Here is a 19,982-nt window from a genome sequence, read left to right as displayed (position 1 = left end):
CTGTAAATCTGTTACATGTGCACATTAAACATTTTAACATCAATAATAAAACTGTGAAGCTGCAGTATATTGAGAACATTAGCTGTTCAATTGGGAAAGGTCTTAGGAGAGTTCATCCCTACCAGACTGTTGGGATTGATCTTCTTGGTTTCCACCTTCTTCTCTGCAGTTATCTTATTGATGCACTGCTGGGCTTCTTTGAGCCTGCAACCGAATAGACAGAAATATGCTGAAACAGATGTCCCTAATGCACTGCCTTAACTGGGTACTATAATTTTAAAATCATACCCCAAAAACTCTTCCAAGTCTCCTTTATCATTTTGAAAGGCAAATAAGTTATATGTTATAGATGGTGTCAGAATGCTCAAGTACATTTTTACTGCTTCGTATAATAATTGCTCCTGACCAGTTTAAGTGTGTTAGTTCTTCTAAACCTAATCTCTTCTTCAAATATATTAAGGCATAAAATCCAATGCTTTTTTAATCCATTGCTTTTTTGAGTTAGAGTTACAAACTTTAAGCTTACTTAATGTAGGAACATGGATCTGTATTAAAGACTATAATCAATTCCTTACATTGGCAGAACAACTGTTCACCATTTTATCAAAGACAGTATTTATTTTGATACATACAATTAGGTCTGTCAAAAATGATCCATACACATATACAATGTGTATAGAGGAACTCATCTGATAGCCTACAGTATATGTCTACACAATGCAGATACACTTTATACAACCTTCAATATTGGCTAATGAAATGGCTGCAGCAGTATATATATAAGGTATATTTAAAACACACAGACCTTCTTTAATATTCTGTTTTATACTTAAAACAGAACCTTCATATTGACATTAATTCAGCCTTTCTAAGGAAGGCAAGCCCGATACACACTTTGTAAACATTTCTAATAATGGTGATAAGCAATATACAATTGCTTACAGGCATTCAATTTCTGCCTTGACCTTCCCAGTGCCTAATCTAGCATGATATTGTTTATGGCCTATATTAAAACAATCAAAGGGCTAATATTTTTTTCACAATTTGCTGCTATACGTGTTGCTTCACATGAAACCCAGTGGAGGCTGATATTGAAAAACACCCCTCTTAAGCAGGAAAAAGAAAATTATTAAGAACAGATGAGGCATTGCCCCTTTAAAGCACAAGGTTAAAGAATTAAATATGCCACCAAAAGGTAACGTTTTTCCTGCAAGGAAATGTTCTACAGGGCAAGGATCTGTCAGCCAAAAACCAAAGAGAAGCTAATCATTAAATATGAGAATGAGCAGCTTACCATGATTAATGGACGATTAAATAAGCGTGCAGGTTTACAAAACCTGTCCATTTTGTCCTGCTACTTAATCTTATTTGTTGCTTAAGTGTTAAATGAGGCAAAAAGTGTGGAGACCTAGCAGTCAAAGAACCCCTGGGTAGAACAGAAACAATTATGGCTAAGTCACTACTCGCCCAAACTACCCGTTTTGTGTTAATCATGAAAAAACTAACAAGGCTTGCTGGACATGGCTAGGATACGTTAGCAATCTTTCAAAATGGTAAACAGACAATACTTTACAAAGGCCTGGGAATTTAAACACTAAAGAAAACAATTTAAAAGAGAAATATTGTTCTATGAAAATAAAACGCCATTGGATAATAGTAGTTAAGTATGTTAAACTGATATTTGTTTTTATGGATATGTTACTACTACTGTATGTAGACTTTAATATGTTTTGGGAGTGGGATCATTTTCACGGAGTGAAGTGATATGCTATATTAATTGTTTCATTACATTAGGGCCTAGGATGAAATTCTGGCCATTCACTGACTGCAAATTTTAAACTCTAATGATACAAGTGGGCAGCTTTCCATTCTGAGTAAATACAGGTGGCCTCTGGTACTGTAAATACAAAGTCACCATCAAGAGACGTGTTTGGAATTTGAAATCTGCAGGCGTGTTTATTTTGATTTAATCAATTTCAAGATCAGGGAAGGCATTGAGAACGTGTTTAAATCAGTTTTTACATTATTTGCAATTTGTTGGCACTTTGCAGTAACACAGGTGCAGTTATCCAGACTTCTAGCCTTGAAAGGCAAACTGTTAAATGAAACTGTGAGAAAAACCTAGTTTGTATACTGAATAAAGCTGAGTGAGAACAAAATTTCAGCTTCCTCTGTAATAGCCACTTATAGTTCTGAGGTTATGTCAGGGGAAGTAATAAACAATAAAGTGTCCACAGAACACTGGTACAGACATTGACTGCAACGCCTACACTAAAATGGATCACAACATTTAACTGCTTTCCACCACAAATTAAATGACTAATTTGAAAAACCCAGCAACATGGAATATAGGAGAGATATCTGTGAGAGCCCATAGTTTATGGAACCTCAGGTTTACAACCGTTCTTGTTTAAATGCAATTGCACAATAACTACATAATGTTTGCAGACCCCTCAAAATATATCACCATTCCTTGTAACTGTTGGAAATCTTTTGCTGTGGTCAGGATTAATGACATTAGGAATTCAGTTGAACTAACAGCTAAAGAAAGCAATTATCTTTTACATCATAGCCCTTAGTATTTATTACTAAATACTACACAACATTACACAACATCATGTAATACTACACAATTTATTACTAAATTTATTACACAACCACCAACATGGAGTTTGAGGTCAATATTTGTATTCTCTGTTGTTTTTTCCACTTTCAGAATTCCAGGTAATATTCCTTATAGGGCATATTGACAGTTATCTAAGAATACATCTTATATTAGTGATGACTCAATCACTAACCAACTCAATATGACAAACACAAAGGCATATCTATATTACTTCTTTTTGGAGTACTTAAAGATTAGAAATATACAAATAAAACCCAGGGCAGCATCATGGCGCAGTGGTTAACTATGTGTCTCATAGTGCTGGGACCACAGTTCAAATCTGGACATGGGGCGCTATCTATATTTAATTTGTAAGTTTTCCTTGTGTTTGTGTTGGGCTTCCTCTGGAAGCTCTGGTTTCCTCCCAGAGTCCAAACACACAATGGAAGGTTAATTGGCCTTTGGGAAAATAGGCCCTGGTTCTAGCGTGTGTGTGTCTGTGTGGCCCTGCGATGGACTGGCATCCCATCCAGGGTGTATCCTGCCTTGCGCCCGATGCTTGCTGGGATAGGCTCTGGCTCCCTCATGATCCTGAATTAGATTAAGCAGTTAGAAAATGAATGGATGGACAATAACATCGTAATAAACAACACCAATGGGTTGATAATGATTGACAATGGATTTGATAATCAATTACTTTAGGATCACATTTCTCACCATATATAGGACAATCAGGCATTTAGTCCAATAGTATAGTGATATAATATTCTCAAATGATTGATATTGTATGTTCTGTTGAAATTTTCAGTTTTTGATCAACTTGTCTGCTGGTTTTGATGCATAGGCTAAACATGTTTCAGTTGGAATACAATATACTGTTACAGCAATGAACACTTAGCACTAAACATTAAACGTGGGCAATGCTAAATAGCCAGTTGAAAGACAATTTAATTGGAGATAGTGGCATAAAGCCCATCTTAAACAAATACATACTCTTATCTGTATATCTAATTATAATTTATAAAAGCATCAAAAAATCATTGAAATCATGTTTTCAAAGGGGACACCTATTTTTCTTTCACCATTTGGAAAAAAAAGTTAGAAGGTATTTTTTTCCAAAAAATGTACATATACACCAAATATAGTCTAACTTAAATGAGAACACTTTACAGCAGATTCAATGAAGGTCAGTGTGCCACTAAAGAAGATGCTGTACTTATAAAAGGTGTCTATAGGGTGGTCTTTTTATAATGAAACATCCACCTACTGTGCAATACCTCCTTCAACTCGAGGCTACGAATGCTAGCAGAAAGCAATTCAGCTTTCAAAGATGAGAATACTTTCCCATACAAGCTGCAGTCTTGGCCCTTGCTGATTCTTTTCCCCTTTGTCCATGTTAAGACATTTAGCAAAAGGCTTCATAAACACCTCCGCTTTCTGGAATGAAACTGGACGTCTCCCTTTCATTGCTTCCAACTCCAGAACACCCCCAGCCTGCTGCATTAGCAAGGCCAAGTGCACTTGTGTGCTTCTGGCATTGTGTCACTGCAGTGAGAGCTGCCTGCTCAGTGTGACATCCGGTTTCATTCTGACAGGATACGAGCGACATCGTTGTCACAGATGCACCAGAAATCGGCCTTTAAGAAGATAAACTTAAAGATCAGTCTGTTTTGATTAAGCTTTTGAAAAACAACTCTGAATAATGGCATTAGGTTATAGGATACTTAAGGAGGTTTCTAAAAAAGAATTGTATTCCCTTTTTTATTCCCTTTGTAATAAACTTAATAGGTGAACACACCTTCAGTCATGGGTAAATTGTGACTTACAAACAGGGCCAGTGTTTTGATACAGTGAAAAAGAATATTTTTACATTTAAAATGTCTTATTTTCATTTAAGACATTTCTGATACAGCAATAATAGCATGAAGACTAAGCACTGAACATTAAGATATAAATAGATCATTTGCCACACCAAAATGTAATATATTTCAATGTACAGAAGCACTCAAATATTTAGAAGTCATCCCCTTTTAAAAAAGTAAATGTATAATTTGTGCGTGATAATTAAAATAGCTATTTCTATTCCAAAAGCTGACAGTTTACAATTTCAGCATTTAATTGCTAAAATAGATTTGTCATTGTTTTCATAAGTAATGGTTTTGATGAAGAAAACAGTAGCCTACTTCAATCTGCAAACCCAACTAGTTGGACCTACAAATAAGTGTGCTTTTAAAATATCAACATCATCAAAATGAATTTTAATGAGTGAAAAATAATATTAAACAGTGGAGCTACAAAAAGCCACCAATCTTCAATTCCATTACCAAATAAAATCGGGTAAATCTGTCAGTCCTGTTTGTGGCCTGAACTACTGTAGCTCTAATCATGATCACGAAAAGTAAGAAAAGGAGCACTTAACAAGGCTGATTAAAAACAGCAAGAATATATCATATTTTTTTCCAAATGTATTTTTGGTTATTCACTTTCAATAATTATAGAAAGTGAACAACACACTGTGTAAAGTCCAAAACGGTATTTACAAGCACCAATTTTGGAAATTATATAAATCATTTTGGAAAAATCCGAATTAGCAGCAACGTTCACTCAGTAGTTCATCAGAATTAATTGAATAATAATGTAATAGTTTAAAAATGCACTTTCATCCTTGCATGTCAGGCTTTCGGATAATTCTGTTCTGGATAGACTTAGTTGCATTTTATTCATGTCAACAACTAAAAAGCTTTTGCAGCAGTTATTTTTTGCATTCTGTTTAATTCTCCCTGCCTTAGGAAAACGTACATTAGAAAATTCCAAAGTACAGTTTATTAATGCTTTATCCAAAGTTTTCAAAGCATTCCTGAGTTACTTACTGCAAAAAGAGATCAAGAAAACAAACATGATCTTTATTGGTTTGACTGCCTTCTTAATTGTCTCAAGTGTCAGACACTAGATTTTCCAGGCAAACACAGAAAGCACAAAGAGCATTCCAATCAACGTTAGCCTGTAAATTTTGGCTGGAGTATTTTAAACTAGATTTGCAAGCCCATGATTGGCAAATTGTCAGATAGGTTTAGCCATTTTTATTAAAAATGTTTTATTTCTTTAGTTCTTCTTAGCCTCTTCACCACCGTTTCGTTCAATTCCTGTTTTAAGAACTTCCTTATGATTGGAATTAAAATCTAAAACACCTACAGTATCTAAACCGAGAAGCCAGCCTGGACAAAATACAGGGCCATTTCTAATCATATGTAAATCATGCCAATGTTGGTTCTAACAAAATGGATTGAAACAATTCAGATCTTCAGGAAAAACCACAATTCTGAGGTTAAAGAGTTAAATCAGTCATCCTGAGCAATGTTTGGCCAGTTAGGGTTTTTACATTCCCCAAGAGTGTCTAAGGAATCAGCAATAAAGATTTTAAATGTGTCTGGTTCCTCTTGTATAATATTTTACACTATTTCAAAGCCCTAATTGATTTATACAACTCAATAAAATAATTGCTAATAAAGCAAATTTTGTGTAGCATCTATTCTAATTATAAGTTTCTCTTTTTTCCTTCCCAAACACAAAACATTAACATTGGTTCCTCATTAAAATAAATTGTTCCAATCCCTAATTGTATCAAAGCCATAATTTACATTAGCACCCTTATTATTCCACTCTCTACCTTAAAGGCATTTAAGCAGTTCTCTGAATACATTAGCTCTAGTGTTCTCATTTGGATATGCAGTTTACAGTTACCACCTTGATTTTCGTGACGTCAGAGGATAGACGTACCATATTAGTAAATGTATTGATAAAGCAGACTGGCATAGGGAAAACACGAAAAACTATATTTCACAACTTATTCAGTGGTGCTTAGAAGATCACATTTACTTGTACATTAGTTATGTAAACTACTAATTAAATTATTTCTAGTTTGAGCTTTAGTCATCTGAAACCATATACTGCCACATCAGATAAAAATTACAATAATATATAGTTGTTCACTGAAATAACATTTTATTTACAAAGCTTTTTAACTTTTCTATTTGACTTTTTAAAATAAAAAAGTCACACAATTATTTTCTATGAAGTCATTATATAGTAGATCATTATATAGTAGAATAATAAAAAAAAATCTTCTTTTGGATATACATGTACTGTAAATGCACATATTCAGGTAGAACGCTTGAAACATTTCATGTATTAAAAGGGAAACTGTACTCGAAAAACATTAAAAAAGGTTTCATTAGAAAGACTGAATAAAGGCTTCTTCTTCGTCCTTAACCGTATGCACCACAACAGTGATGGAAAGTGATTAATTGTTAAAAGTGTCTGTAAACCAACAACATTAACCTTGTTCCATGGATTCCCTGGATCATGACATTGTTTTAAGAGGTTTTTGGAACACCCTGTATTTAATGGGCTTTCATCCCCACGCTAATAAAGCCGGGAGGCCGTCGTGAGATGTGGTGTCGCACAGTTTGAGGCGCACAGCAGGATGGCAAAGGTCAGATGAAGTGTCATAAATTCAGAGTAGGGCTTTGACATTGTACTAACTGTGGCCCAAGATGTGCTTCGTCCCCCCTTTGATGCCAGTTCACCTTAATAACTGGTAAAAGCAGCCACTTTTATTTGTCTTCACTGTCTGCAGAATTCATATTGCCTCATTTAGACTTGTTCAACACAGAAAATGCAAGAGGAACAGAGAGAAGCAATCTGTTCTATATTAGGTGGTGCTCTTTTTTGTTAGTAATTGGAGTTACTAGTATTTATAAGGTGCTGTTTATCAGGCGAACAGAGTGAATGGTTCCGATTCTTAGACTTAACTTTGAGAGTTCTTTTCCCACCCTAGAAAACATTTCTACCCATTTCTGTCAGACACAAAATGTAGCATAAGACCTACAATGTCACTATAATGTTGGAGCTTAAGGTAAATAATTGGGTTGAAGGACGTACAGAGAGAATGTCCTTAAAATCTGCGGTTTTATAAGAGCTGTTCTTGTAAATGGTTTTGACTTGAGTGTTTTGCGAATTTGGATCTACTCACCGCTCCTTAGAGATGTTTTTGCTTTCTCGTTTCCAAGCGTTCTTAAAGTCATTGCAGAACTCATACCACAGCATGAAAATGTAGTTAGGCAGAACCTCCTTCTCCCCGGACTTTGGCTTCAGACTGAAATATTCCACCATGTCTTCAAAGCTACAGAGAAACGAGCAATGTCAATGCAGAAAACCAATGGGATACGTGATGGTTTCCCTCAGGCCTGCTGAGGAGTCAGTAGCAAACTGTTTTAACTCACTCACCTCTCAGAGGCTTACGAAAACCATGCCAGAAGATCCTGCCAAGTATAAACTAACCTTCCAACACTCATGAGTTCCCTCAAAGGCACTTTTATTGAGTTCACAGGCACATATTACATATTTTATAGCTTTTCTTTCCTTCTCTCTCTCTCTTTTATTTTTGGAATTTGGTGACTGGAAGAGGCTTTCACTGTTTCAGACTGTGAGATGACTAACAACCTCAGAGTCTGGAAATCAAAAACAAATTTCACATGTGTACAAAAAAACAATGAAATAAACTCAAGGTTGTGCACTGAGGTCCAGGATAGTGGGAATGGATACCTAGGTTGATTAGACATTTTCAATGAAATGTGTACTTATCCCTCTTACATAATTCTGTTTGTAAAAAAATATAATATTTTGAATGAATTAACAAAAAATCAACCTTATGATAATTCATTTTACACAAAAAACACAATATATTTATTGTTGAATACAACAATAACATATACTAATCACCTCACATGTCTCTAAGATGGGGATTATATAAGATCAAAGATACATGTATTCTACCATCTGAAACATTAACAAACTCAGGTTTTTGTATTAAACTGTAAGAAAAATTCAATCACACAGCAGGCAGAAATCACAATGTTGTGTGGAAGGTGAAACATGAAGAAGTGAAAGATGTGTAAGCAGCTGAGGCCCATCAGTAAATCTACTGATCCACTGAGCCGACCAGCTGTATGGTCCCATATGATCTCTTTTATTTCTCCATTTCAGTGTCCAGGGGAGCACCTGAAAAAGTGGAAGGAAGAGTATTCGCAATTCTCTTGATTCTGTGAACACCAAGCAGACTTATGTTTCCTTTTGCTCAAAGCTCCAGCTTTTCCTATGGCTTTGTTTCGATAATTTATTATTATTATATATTGTTGTTATTTACAGCCCGAAAGGTGGTGGGAGACTCAAAACTTTATCTTAGCCCCACAAAATTTAAAAAAATGGTTGTGTACTTCTTTATTTCTCTACTTTCAGTAGCTGCACCTTGCTTTGCTGTTTTTCCAGGTTCTACAAAATCTCTTGTTAAATGCAGAAAAATACCTGCCTGCTACAACTGTGTTCAATATACACAATATACTTCAAAACTACAAAGCACCCACGGCCAGAGTTTCATGTTTTACCTCCACTAACATTTCAAGTAAGTTATCATTAAAACAGCTAAACAATTATCCAATAGACAATAAAAAACAGTAACAAAAGATTCCAAGCCAGGAAGATTTTAAGAACAAACTGTCATTATAGCCTAAAGAGTATATTTCTGAAGTTATTAGCAAAGTAAGAAATTGAACCATACACAGTTTCACTGTTATACTATGGTACGCAATATTTAAATGGAATACAAGAATATGATTTTTACCTTTGTTACAACTCATACTTTTTAATTTCCAAATGAATTGTAGGAGACAAATACTTTGTCTTTGAATGTATATACAGTATACAGTGTATGCAATATTTGTAAGCATGCACTGAAATTCTTAAGATAGCTGTGTAAACCCTAAATAACATAGCACAATTGGTGGTTAACCAGTTACAGAAACATTTATTCAGGGAAACCACCACCATCAAACAGGTCGTTGATGAGCCTAGGCCCTTGTATTTATAAGAATAGATGTTGACAGAGCATTTAAATGTATATGGTATTTTAGATTTATTACAATAAGCAGTAAAAACATACTTTTCCTTTAGAACACTTCTATTTAATTATGTCCCTGCAAATAAAAGAGTAAAAAATATTTTCCCACAAATCATAAATTAACCATTATTTCCGTTTAAAACACAACAAAAAAGTTCAAATCCCGATTCAAACTTACAGAATAACCAGTGTTTCTACAAATTCAATCTTTGTACCAAATGTATAATAATAAATATTTTGTAAAAACTAAAAATGATGGATGTTAAATTTGGGGAAAACAGAGCAACTCATAAGTATCTAAAATGCCTTCAACCTGCTTTTCACCTCTGTAGCTTTGATTCATGGTCATAACCACATTTCAGTATTGTCTAGTAAGTGAACAATAACTTATATGCAGATATATACAATTAGACATATGCATATTCACAATTATGCAAAGATTTTGATTTAATTTTCACACAAATTCCAACACTACAACACTAAATGAATCACTGTTTCATGAAATCATGAAAGACTATTTTTATTGTATTTTTGTTATTTTACATTTTTGTAAAATTATAGCACCACATAATGACACACTGTGTTTGCTATGTGCTTTAAAGGATTAAACCACAACAATAATATAATGCAATCTTGCTTTTCCACAATAAGGAGGAACAGTGGTCTCAGGGTTCTAAAGAATTGTCTTCATTTCACGGTTTGTATTCTGAGTCCCTCGAGAAGTTAGCAGGAAACGCAAATTCCTTGCTTAAATCAAATTAAATTAGTGTGAGATTCCCTGAGTTTTCATTTACCATTTTTAAATAAATGGAATGTTCTTTAGAAGACCTACAAACATGAAAGACAGCAAAAAAAGTTTAAAAAAGCTTCCATCTTAGGCAGGAATCGTTTTGGTTGTGTAACATAACTGGGTTTGTCAACCTCCTTAATTTGGTGCAAACTGACATTGACAAGCTGCCTAGGTGGGCATGATTATAACTTTTCCTTGGTGTGAGCAGAAGAAGGAAAGCAGCTCACAAATAGCTCAAACAGTGAAGTTGCTTGCTTGTGGCCCTGTAATCCAGAAATTGCCATTCCTCTGAGAAATTACACCCGACCAATAGATATTCTGTGGGCTTGACTGGCAACTGTGGGCCTGCTGTAATGCTACAACAGGAAATACAATGCTCCCCCACTGTACTGTATATTGAGCTAACGTAACCTCCATTGATAGAAATGTTATGGTTTTAACTGTGTATTGTAACATTCTGCTTGATTTTGTCACTTCCTTACACTGTCTTTAAGATGTAAATAATGTCTTAACATACATAATTGGTATCACAAGCAGCCTTTTAAACTCATGCAATTTGTAAAGTGAACACCTCTTAGTTTTGCATTTTTGATAGCACTGGCAGTATTTGAAGTTGAGGCTGGTGCCTGACTTTCAGGGCCTGTGATAGTGGTGGCCTGATCCTGGTCTTCCAGATCTTGGTTGTCTGCTTCCAGACCCAGGAGAGGATCAGATTTGTTTCACGATGTGATGTTATGCGAGGTTGTTAGGTTGGGTTGTGGGTTTTACCAGTTTTCAAACCCTTGGAACTATCTCAGCCCCTTTAGGTCATTTCCCATTGCATTAATGTGTTCAAGTAGTGGCTGGATTTTCTCATAGATGTACAGTAGTCTGGTTGTTGAGGTTCATCCAATATGTCCCACATGTTGTGTGCAAAGCACATGTTTAAAGACCAGTTTTACAGTGGATGTTTAAAATGATTTTGTAGGGATACAATGTATAGTATCATGCTTGTGTTCCATGTTAATCCAGAGAAATTTTATTTTGTTCTGAGATGAGAAATGTTAAGACTTATTTATATCCTCTGCTCATAAACAGCATGGTAGAGCTGGCCATTTTTAAGGGAGATGTGCCTGTCACACCCTCTGCAGCCAGAGGGCGCTCCTACTCTGTCCTGTCCCTAGTTTCCTGTGCTTTGCTGTCCTTCTGGGGCTATATATTTCTGGGTCACTGATTCACCTTCGCTCAGCATTTGTCCTGAGACCCGCCTAGCATCCAGGTCGCCCCATGTCCGCTACCTGAGGGCACTGGTTTCTATTCGACTCCTGAACTGCTTAGCCCGGCTAATCCCCCGTTCCGCCTCTACGCATAAGGGTCTTTTTCCGCTCTCCTGCCTCTCCACGGTTCGTCCCTTCAAACATCCATGACAGAATACTGAGCCTCCTTCTGACCCCATGCCTGTGAGCGGGCTGCGGCCTGGCTTTCCTTTGGTTGATTTTTTCACTTCCTGGTTTCCCCCTCTCTCTGGTCCCCCTGACCCCTGTGTTGTGGAACTCTTGGTTCCTATCTGTTTATTGTGGTTTGTTAACCTGGTCTCCCAGGTTTATTTTTGTCGTTGTTTGTGCTTGTGTACTTGTCTTTTTTTTTTATAAGTCTCCGGAAATCTACCTGACCCCCTCTTCCTCTACCCAATAAAGGTTTATACCCTGGAGGAGGGGGCAGCTCTCAGCTGTGGACTCCCGGAGGTTTCCTTTCAGTTAAATGAGGTTTTTCCTCCCCCCAGTCCTGTGCAGCTCACTTATTTGTATGGGAGTCAGGAGCTACCCCATGAAGGGGGGGGGAGGGTACTATCACGGCCTCTGCAGCCAGAGGGCGCTCCTACTCTATCCTGTTCCTAGTTTCCTATGCTTGCTGTCCTTCCGTTGTCTCTTTCTCTGGGGCTATATATTTCTGGGTCACTGATTCACCTTCGCTCAGCATTGACATTCGGATGTCCTGAGACCCGCCTAGCATCCAAGTTGCCCCACGTCCGCTGCCTGAGGGCATTGGTTTCTATAAGACACCTGAACTGCTGGTAATTCCCATTCTGCCGCTACGCATATGGGTCTTTTTCCGCTCTCCTGTCTCTCCGCGGTTCGTCCCTTCTGACATCCATGACAGTGCCAGTGTAATGGAAAATAATTATCATTTATTCCTCCAGAACTATATCAAATAGTTTCAGCATTATACTACTTAAAAGCAACAAAAGTGCTATTTATTTGGCATAGCAGAGCTCACAGATTTTTTATGTTAATGGTGGGAGAGAAGAGTATTATTCCGAACTTACTTACAGTACGAGCAAAGTAAAAGGAGAACAAGAAGTTCACCTCTTGATGGCATTGCAAACAATACTCCCATTTTGAGATTACAGTTTCATTTGTTTCATATTTATTTTGCCATGTAACGTAAGCCATTTGAACAGCTTTAGACTGAAATGTAAAAACAGGTTACTGTTTTCATTATCCTAACCTTACTGAGACATGTGCCTATATAGTAATAATACAGTAATTCTATAGTGAATACTGTAATGTTTAATATGATTAATATTGAATAGAGTACAGAAACAGTACTGTATATTTGGCAGTTTAAATAACTTTAATGACATTAGCTTTTCTATAGCACTGTAGAACCACAGAACATTAAACACATTTTCTATGGGCAGTTGTCATATATTTGATATAATGAACTGTAATTCATGGGATGCAGAAAGATTGACAAACGGTTTGAACATCCATATGGTAAATGGGTATGCTTGTTAATGAAAGACATGCAACGTTGATACAATGTGTGATGCAGAAGTTTCCATAAATGTTTTCTATTGTATGTTATCAGTCACGCACTTTACAGAAATTCAGTATTCCAAGATAGTATCGTAGATCATTCTTCTTTTCCTATACTCTCAGCAAAGACTCCAGGACCACATGAAGGTTCTTTGATTTCCTAAAGAAATTGACATCACTTCTAAAGCTCTTTGTAGAACTTCACTATTGTGATTAATTGTCCTTTTTTGTATCAGAACTCTTTATGACTCAGGTCATGAGTCAGACTGCAAACAAATCTTTGGGAAACACATCTTAACTCTGCTGAGGGATAATAAAAGAACCTGTCTTCATAAATGGAGGTTCCAGGCTTGTGTGATGTCACTGCTACAACAGTCCATTGTCTGTGCAGTACATTTTGTAACATTGTAACGGGAATTAAAGAAATGTCCTTTGTGTATTTAAAACAGCTTTCAAATATTGTATATTTCTTTATCAATAATATATTTAATGAAATATAAACTGATTATTATACAGTACTCAATGACATGGAAAGGCTAAAGCTTTTTCTGATGTGCTGTACACAGCTCTTAGCTCTTATTGAGCAGAAAGAAAAAGAGCTGAAACTAGATAAAACTAGTGCAAATGCCAAATACTGAATGGAATTGACGTTTGAGTTCTCCAGACTTACATTGGTATAACAACAAGGAAGGCAAGTTTTGTGATTAGTTTTAATACCTTTATTCATTCTGACTGCTGGACAGTAGATGAAATAAGTTTAGAAATGTTTTGTCTGAAGAAGTAACCAAGAACATAGTCTATCTTGAACAAAAATGACAAAATGCACATTTCGTCACTCTTTGTAACTCTTGTAACTCTGAACATCTGACAATAGCTTATTTAAGCAATAACAGTGAAAAACCCAAAGAAGAAAGTTAAACAATAAATGTGAAGAAGACAGAAACAGTCTATTAAAAAAATGTCCGTGGTGAGATTAAACAAAAAAGGAAAAAAAAGAAACTGAAATGTGTATTTTTGATTAATGATCTTTACCATTAGATAACACACTATGGCCTCATACATTGTCAAAAATATGAATTCTAATGAGTCTTAAATGATAAGTGAAGAAAAAAGAAATAGTAAACAGCAGGTCAAGTGGCAGGTCTTTGCTGCTGTGTTGGTAATAAAGAGCAGTTTTCCTTTCTGAAAAAAGAGCCTGAATTCCTGTCTGCATCCTCGCCGGCCCCGACCCACTACATCCCGAAGTTCCTTTGGGATTCATATTGTACAGACTGCTTCTGAGCTGATACTGGTGCTAATGTTCCCGTCCAAACTTTGGCAACACCACCATTAATTCAAAATTAACAAAAATAAAGCACGTATTTAGGCTTCGGTGTGTTGACGGAGGAACACTCATCGCGGGCATCGTAGCGGATGACAGTGAAGCTATTGCTTTGGTGTGTCTAAGATGTTATGAATTAAACCTATGGCTTGGCTTAGTGCTTGTTGTGGTTGAGGTTGATTTATTTTCTCCTTCTTGGAGTGCAGCAGAAAATGAGAAAGCTTGCTGATAACTTTTCTCAGCCAATCACATTGTGCCATTTAGACGGAACGCATACATTGGCCATAAATCACCTTCCATACATGTAAGATGCTCTCACACTTTCCATTTTTCCTCTCACACTCATTAGTTTTACATCTCACATACACATAAAATGCATTAACATTCACTAATTTTGCCTCTCACTTTCACATTGTGAAGGAGTGTTTTATGTGCAAGGTAAAACTAGTGAATGTGAAAGTGTCTTCTGTGTATATGCGACGTTAAACTAGTGAACGTGACAGCATTTTCTGAGTATGTGAGAGGTAAAACTAGTGAACGTGAGAGCATTTTCTGTGTATGTGAGAGGTAAAACTAGTGAACATGAGAGCATTTTCTGTGTATGTGAGAGATAAAACTAGTGAACGTGAGAGCATTTTCTGTGTATGTGAGAGGTAAAACTAGTGAATGTGAGAGCATTTTGTGTATGTGAGAGGTAAAACTAGTGAATGTGAGAGCATTTTGTGTATGCGAGAGATAAAATGGAGAGTGTGAGAGCATTTTGTGTGTAAGTGAGAGCAATTTGTGTGTATGAGAGGTAAAGTTTGAATAATGGCCTAAACAGCACCTCATAGAAAAGGAATGTGTTCTTTCAATTCAAAGCTTGCAGAGACTTAATTTAACATTCCAGATCTCTTGTTCAAATTCAAATGCAAAATCATCAAAATATGACAGAAAAGGGACTTTAATCTATTTGATTTCTTTGAGGCATCTCTTTTCAGAAAACAAACAAACACAGGGTTTTATTTCTTGTAAAAAAGTACATTAGGTGATGTGATTGCGGCTTTAGTTTGGAGTACTTTTATAATAGTGCAGGTGGGAAGCCATTGAAGATGCTATAATTTAAAGAATGGTACTCTATATCACAAATAATAATCCAAGGAGAAATAACAATAGTAAATGGTACAAAATAAATAAAAGGACTTAGAAAACAAAGTAGCAACTTGATACAAATGAAATAAAATACTCTTGAAGTACTGTTCTGTTGTGAGAAATACAGTAGCTTGCAACATTTACCCTTCAATGTACAGTATTTAGAAGGAAATGTATATATATATTAAACTTCAGCCATATGAAATAAGAGTAAAGAAAACAGTTTCTGTATAGTAATATAGAAAATATATAGTTATAGACATAGTTATACACAGGAAAGCTCCAACTTGTCTGAGAAAATAAAAGTTAAATGACTACCACAAAAAAAGAATTTAGGACTACTACATACAATTTGCTCTTTAGCTATATTTACTTACACTTTGCTTAAAATCACATTTTAGTAATTCATGGTTTTATTGCAGCAAATGCTATATTAAAGTTGTCTTATTAAATACATTGAATTCACCAAAGGATTTACAGTCTTATAAACAAAATATGCCTCTATATGATCTGCCCTTTTCATGACGCAGGCTGAATTTCTTAAGACACACTTTAAGTGACTTTAAACAAAACCTTTTGTAAGAGCTACATATTTGACCTTTGAAATGCAGGATAAAGTTATGCTTTGTTATTTCAAGATGTGACCTAACATTTTTCATGTACAACATGAAAGCTACAAAATGTCCTTAAACCAATAAAAATAAAAAATCCTGACAATTGAAATTTATGTTCTCAATAACCTACAGCTCATTTTGCTGCATAACTAATGTACACCTGCATATCATGTGAAGGCGAGCATCAGAAATAAGGGACAATTTAATGAGCCATAAAATTTGGATATATTAGGAAAACCTCTGAAAAAAGAGAAACATAAAATTAACAAATTAATATTGCATGTTTGTGAGAGAACATTTTCAATAATGTACACGGAGTACACTTCCATTAATGGGCAGTATAATGAGCCCGAGAAAGTAATTATGTAAATCACAAACAACAACATCATGACTAAAATATAACGTCAACAATGTAGCAATTAATTCAAGAAACTAACAAGGGATGTATATATGCTTGTATTTTTCTTAGGAGGACAAAATGTTATCAATTTGAAATTTAAATTGTAAGAACATTGCTTAAAGCCTCTGCTCAATCACAGACCTACTACTCTGCATCTAACTGAGACTGATGATTATTTTACAAAGAATTCAAGACACTGCATCATACCTCTTCATAGTACAACACCAAATATATACACTGAGCGTCACTTATAACTGCACTAAATTCAAAATGTTTTCAGGAAAATGCGACAGTGCGACTGAAGTGTCATGGCAAGGGCATCCACAGCATAGCTGGCACATTCTAATGTTGCAAAAAACCTGTTTTTACACGAGCAGCATGAGGAAGTGTGTTGTCCTACTGGCATACAGTATCACCACATCAGGATAAGCCCACAGGAAGGGCAGCAGGTAAGCTCTCAGGAGTAGTTCAATGCAACTCCATGTACTCAACTTGTCTTTAATCACTACAAGTGGAGTTCTGTGGCAAATAGTTGCTACTGCACAGAGTATTACACTTGGATTTCCCCATCGACTGGTTTGTTGCACAACAACGAGTACAATGTTCTGCACATCTGTGCCACACTCATTGACATCCATTAGGGTGGTCTACACAAAAATGGACTCAGAGTTTTAGTCCACCTGAGGAGATTTAGTCCATCCGAATGGTACAAAGGTGTTTTCCTGATAAGTAGGGCATAATGACTACTATCTGTATTTTTCTCCTTCCACCTGATTTTCACCAGGTATGACATTCAACTGGTTAAATCACCTCATCACTCATGTGTCCAATTAACTCCTTTACAACTGCCATGATTTAGTACTTATGCAACAATTACTCAAGAGTATCACATTGTCATGAAGAGAAAATAATCCAAATTCTGCTAAAATGTATGTTTAATGAATATCTGACTTCTGTATTCTTTTTTCTTATAAATCATAAAAAACAGAACATTTACATTTCATTCTAAGTATATGCAGTATTTTCCTATTAAGACAAAATCCCTGACATTACTGACAAAAGTTCTTATATTATTACAACTGCTTTGTATTAACAAAACATTTATTTGGTTATATATAAAAAGACAAATAGTTTGTTAAGAAACAATAAAACAGTGGTCTCCATCTTCTGGGATGGACAGTTCCAGTCCTTCATACTCTATACAGATACAGTATTTAATCAGTGGCTATAGATCAATCTTGTTTAATTAAGTCAATAATTGTTAAATTGAGCAATTAAAATATGACAAATAAAAATCAATACACATTGGATATAGACTCTAATGTCTCAGGCATAAAAAAGCACACCACTAGGTAAGTAAGAACAAATAGTTCAGCTTTCAAATATCTCAGCCCTTATTATTAATGAGAAGATTTGAATAAGTGATCAAAGTGTTGATAGCTATCTCATCCATTTATAAAACCTAGCAGACCTACTGCAATCTTAAAAAATGGAGCACTCCTTTTCACATGCAGACTGGAAATTACAGGTCAGGTGCATATTTATTCCCAATTACCATTTACTTTTATAAATACTGCTTGATTTTTCTATTTAAACTGGATATATAGCCATGGCATTTTGGTCTAGTTACATTATTACTACACAATGATCACAACAACAATCATTTTTAGTCAAAATAAAATTTCACCAATAACGTCAATATCATTACCTATGCTTTCAAGTGCAGTGCTTAGTACTTATCAAACAGTTAAGTTTCTGTGATCCCCAGAAGGAACTTTTCTATTTTAAAACTTGTCCACCTGAGACTCTCCATACAAAAAATACAACAAAGTTTTAATAGGGCAGTAAAAGCTCACAGAGAGAGAATTACCTAAGGTTATTGATTGTTATTTAGCTCTAATGAGCCCAAGTCAAAGTCAATAATCTGTTTCAAATTCTAGTGCAGCACAACTCTTTCAGGGTCATAACAAGAAAATAAATATTTTACTCCAGATTTTAATTTTGTTCTAATCCACAAAAAAAACTTCAGCTTCTTAAAATGGATATTGCTTAGTGACCTGCCTCCTTTTTTCAAAACACGTCTGTTGTCAGGGAATATTACTGATATGTTTCAGTGAAGTATTGATAAGTATTTTTTACTCTACTATTCTTTGTGACTTTTGTATGATCTGTATGACTTTTCTCATATACATAGAAATTAGGCTATTGTGGTTATTTCTGTGGATGTGCCATACATGACAGGCAAGTCACAGAGCTACGACAGCTATGATTTAAATCAATGAAGCCTTAGACACATGGCCTGCCTTATTCATAATGTGGCTCTCAGTTTAATGAGGTGTGACACTGGGAACACCACAGAAGTTCTTTTAATGGCCTTCGTTTTGAATAAAACAGAAGCTGAACATCATAAACCTGCCCTATAATGTGATTTGCTCTTTGATCAATATTCTAAGTCTATCAATTTCACTAAAGCTGTGTCAGCCTAAATCTACAGCTAAAAAACATTTTTTTAAAAAAACTAATAAGCTAAAGCTTCATGGACCATGCTAATTTGAAAGAAGGCAGCTGAGTGCTGGGTGTCTTTACAAACATTTGGAAACTGTTGAATGATTACTTTAAAGGACAACACTCTAATTGTTAATAGATTCACTCTGTGTTTCATGTTGTGCTATTAGGGACCCTGTTATGCTTATTTTACTGAAATGAAAAAAAAATGTAACAAACACCTTAAGTTTCTTAAAGTCATTGACCACGTTTGCTCTCAGCAATGTGTGTTTCCAATATATTTTTCAGATATGTTTTCATTCAGACTTTCAAGTTCAGACTTTTCCACATCAATCTGTAGGTAATGCTTAAAACATGACTGCATTTCTCTGCATTACCAACAGAAAAAAAGAGAAAATTACTCAAATAGAATTTCAAAGGAATATTTAGTTACATATTAATATGTATTTTTGTTTAATTTTTTGTTTAATCCTGGCCTTGATCTAACTTTCAGCATTTATTCTACGGTCTACTTAGGTACAACCTGTGTATTTGTAAATTACTATTTCTTGTATGAATCCTGTATGATTGTGCATTAGCAGCCTCTGAATTTATTTTCCCTTGCGTGAAATTTAGGTAGTACCAATTACTACAAACAGCTTTGCAAATTTCTTAATCATACAGCAAAATTCTTATCTGTGCTAAAGAATTGACAATACACTGGGTTCAAATCTTTCAGATGTACAGCTTCTGAAACAATTTTGCCCAAATTGTTTAAACATTAATAGTTACCTATTTGCCACCAATATTAGATAATACAAATATTATTTTTTAAACAAGTGAATGATTTAAACAAAATCTCACCACTTTTTACATTAAAACAA

General features: G+C 35.3%; 1 protein-coding gene across 3 annotated transcripts in view; it reads right to left on the bottom strand.

Moving 5' to 3' along the window:
• fmn1 (formin 1) overlaps nt 1-19,982 on the bottom strand; it is a 143,120-nt gene that overhangs the window by 5,707 nt on the left and 117,431 nt on the right. For 2 of the 3 annotated variants that reach the window (XM_015350900.2, XM_015350899.2), the window contains 2 exons: nt 7,638-7,787; nt 123-204 (listed from right to left, as the gene is read on the bottom strand). In XM_015350900.2, coding sequence (XP_015206386.2) covers nt 123-204; nt 7,638-7,787 — 232 coding nt within the window. Of the gene's footprint in view, nt 1-122; nt 205-7,637; nt 7,788-8,410; nt 8,666-19,982 lie in introns of those variants that run through there. The other variant, XM_069193303.1, reaches the window with a different exon arrangement.

This window comes from Lepisosteus oculatus, chromosome 8 (assembly GCF_040954835.1).
Source record: "Lepisosteus oculatus isolate fLepOcu1 chromosome 8, fLepOcu1.hap2, whole genome shotgun sequence".
Classification (NCBI taxonomy): domain Eukaryota; kingdom Metazoa; phylum Chordata; class Actinopteri; order Semionotiformes; family Lepisosteidae; genus Lepisosteus; species Lepisosteus oculatus.
The sequence above is the reverse complement of the archived record's forward strand: the minus strand, read 5'-3'. Positions and strand labels throughout refer to the sequence as shown.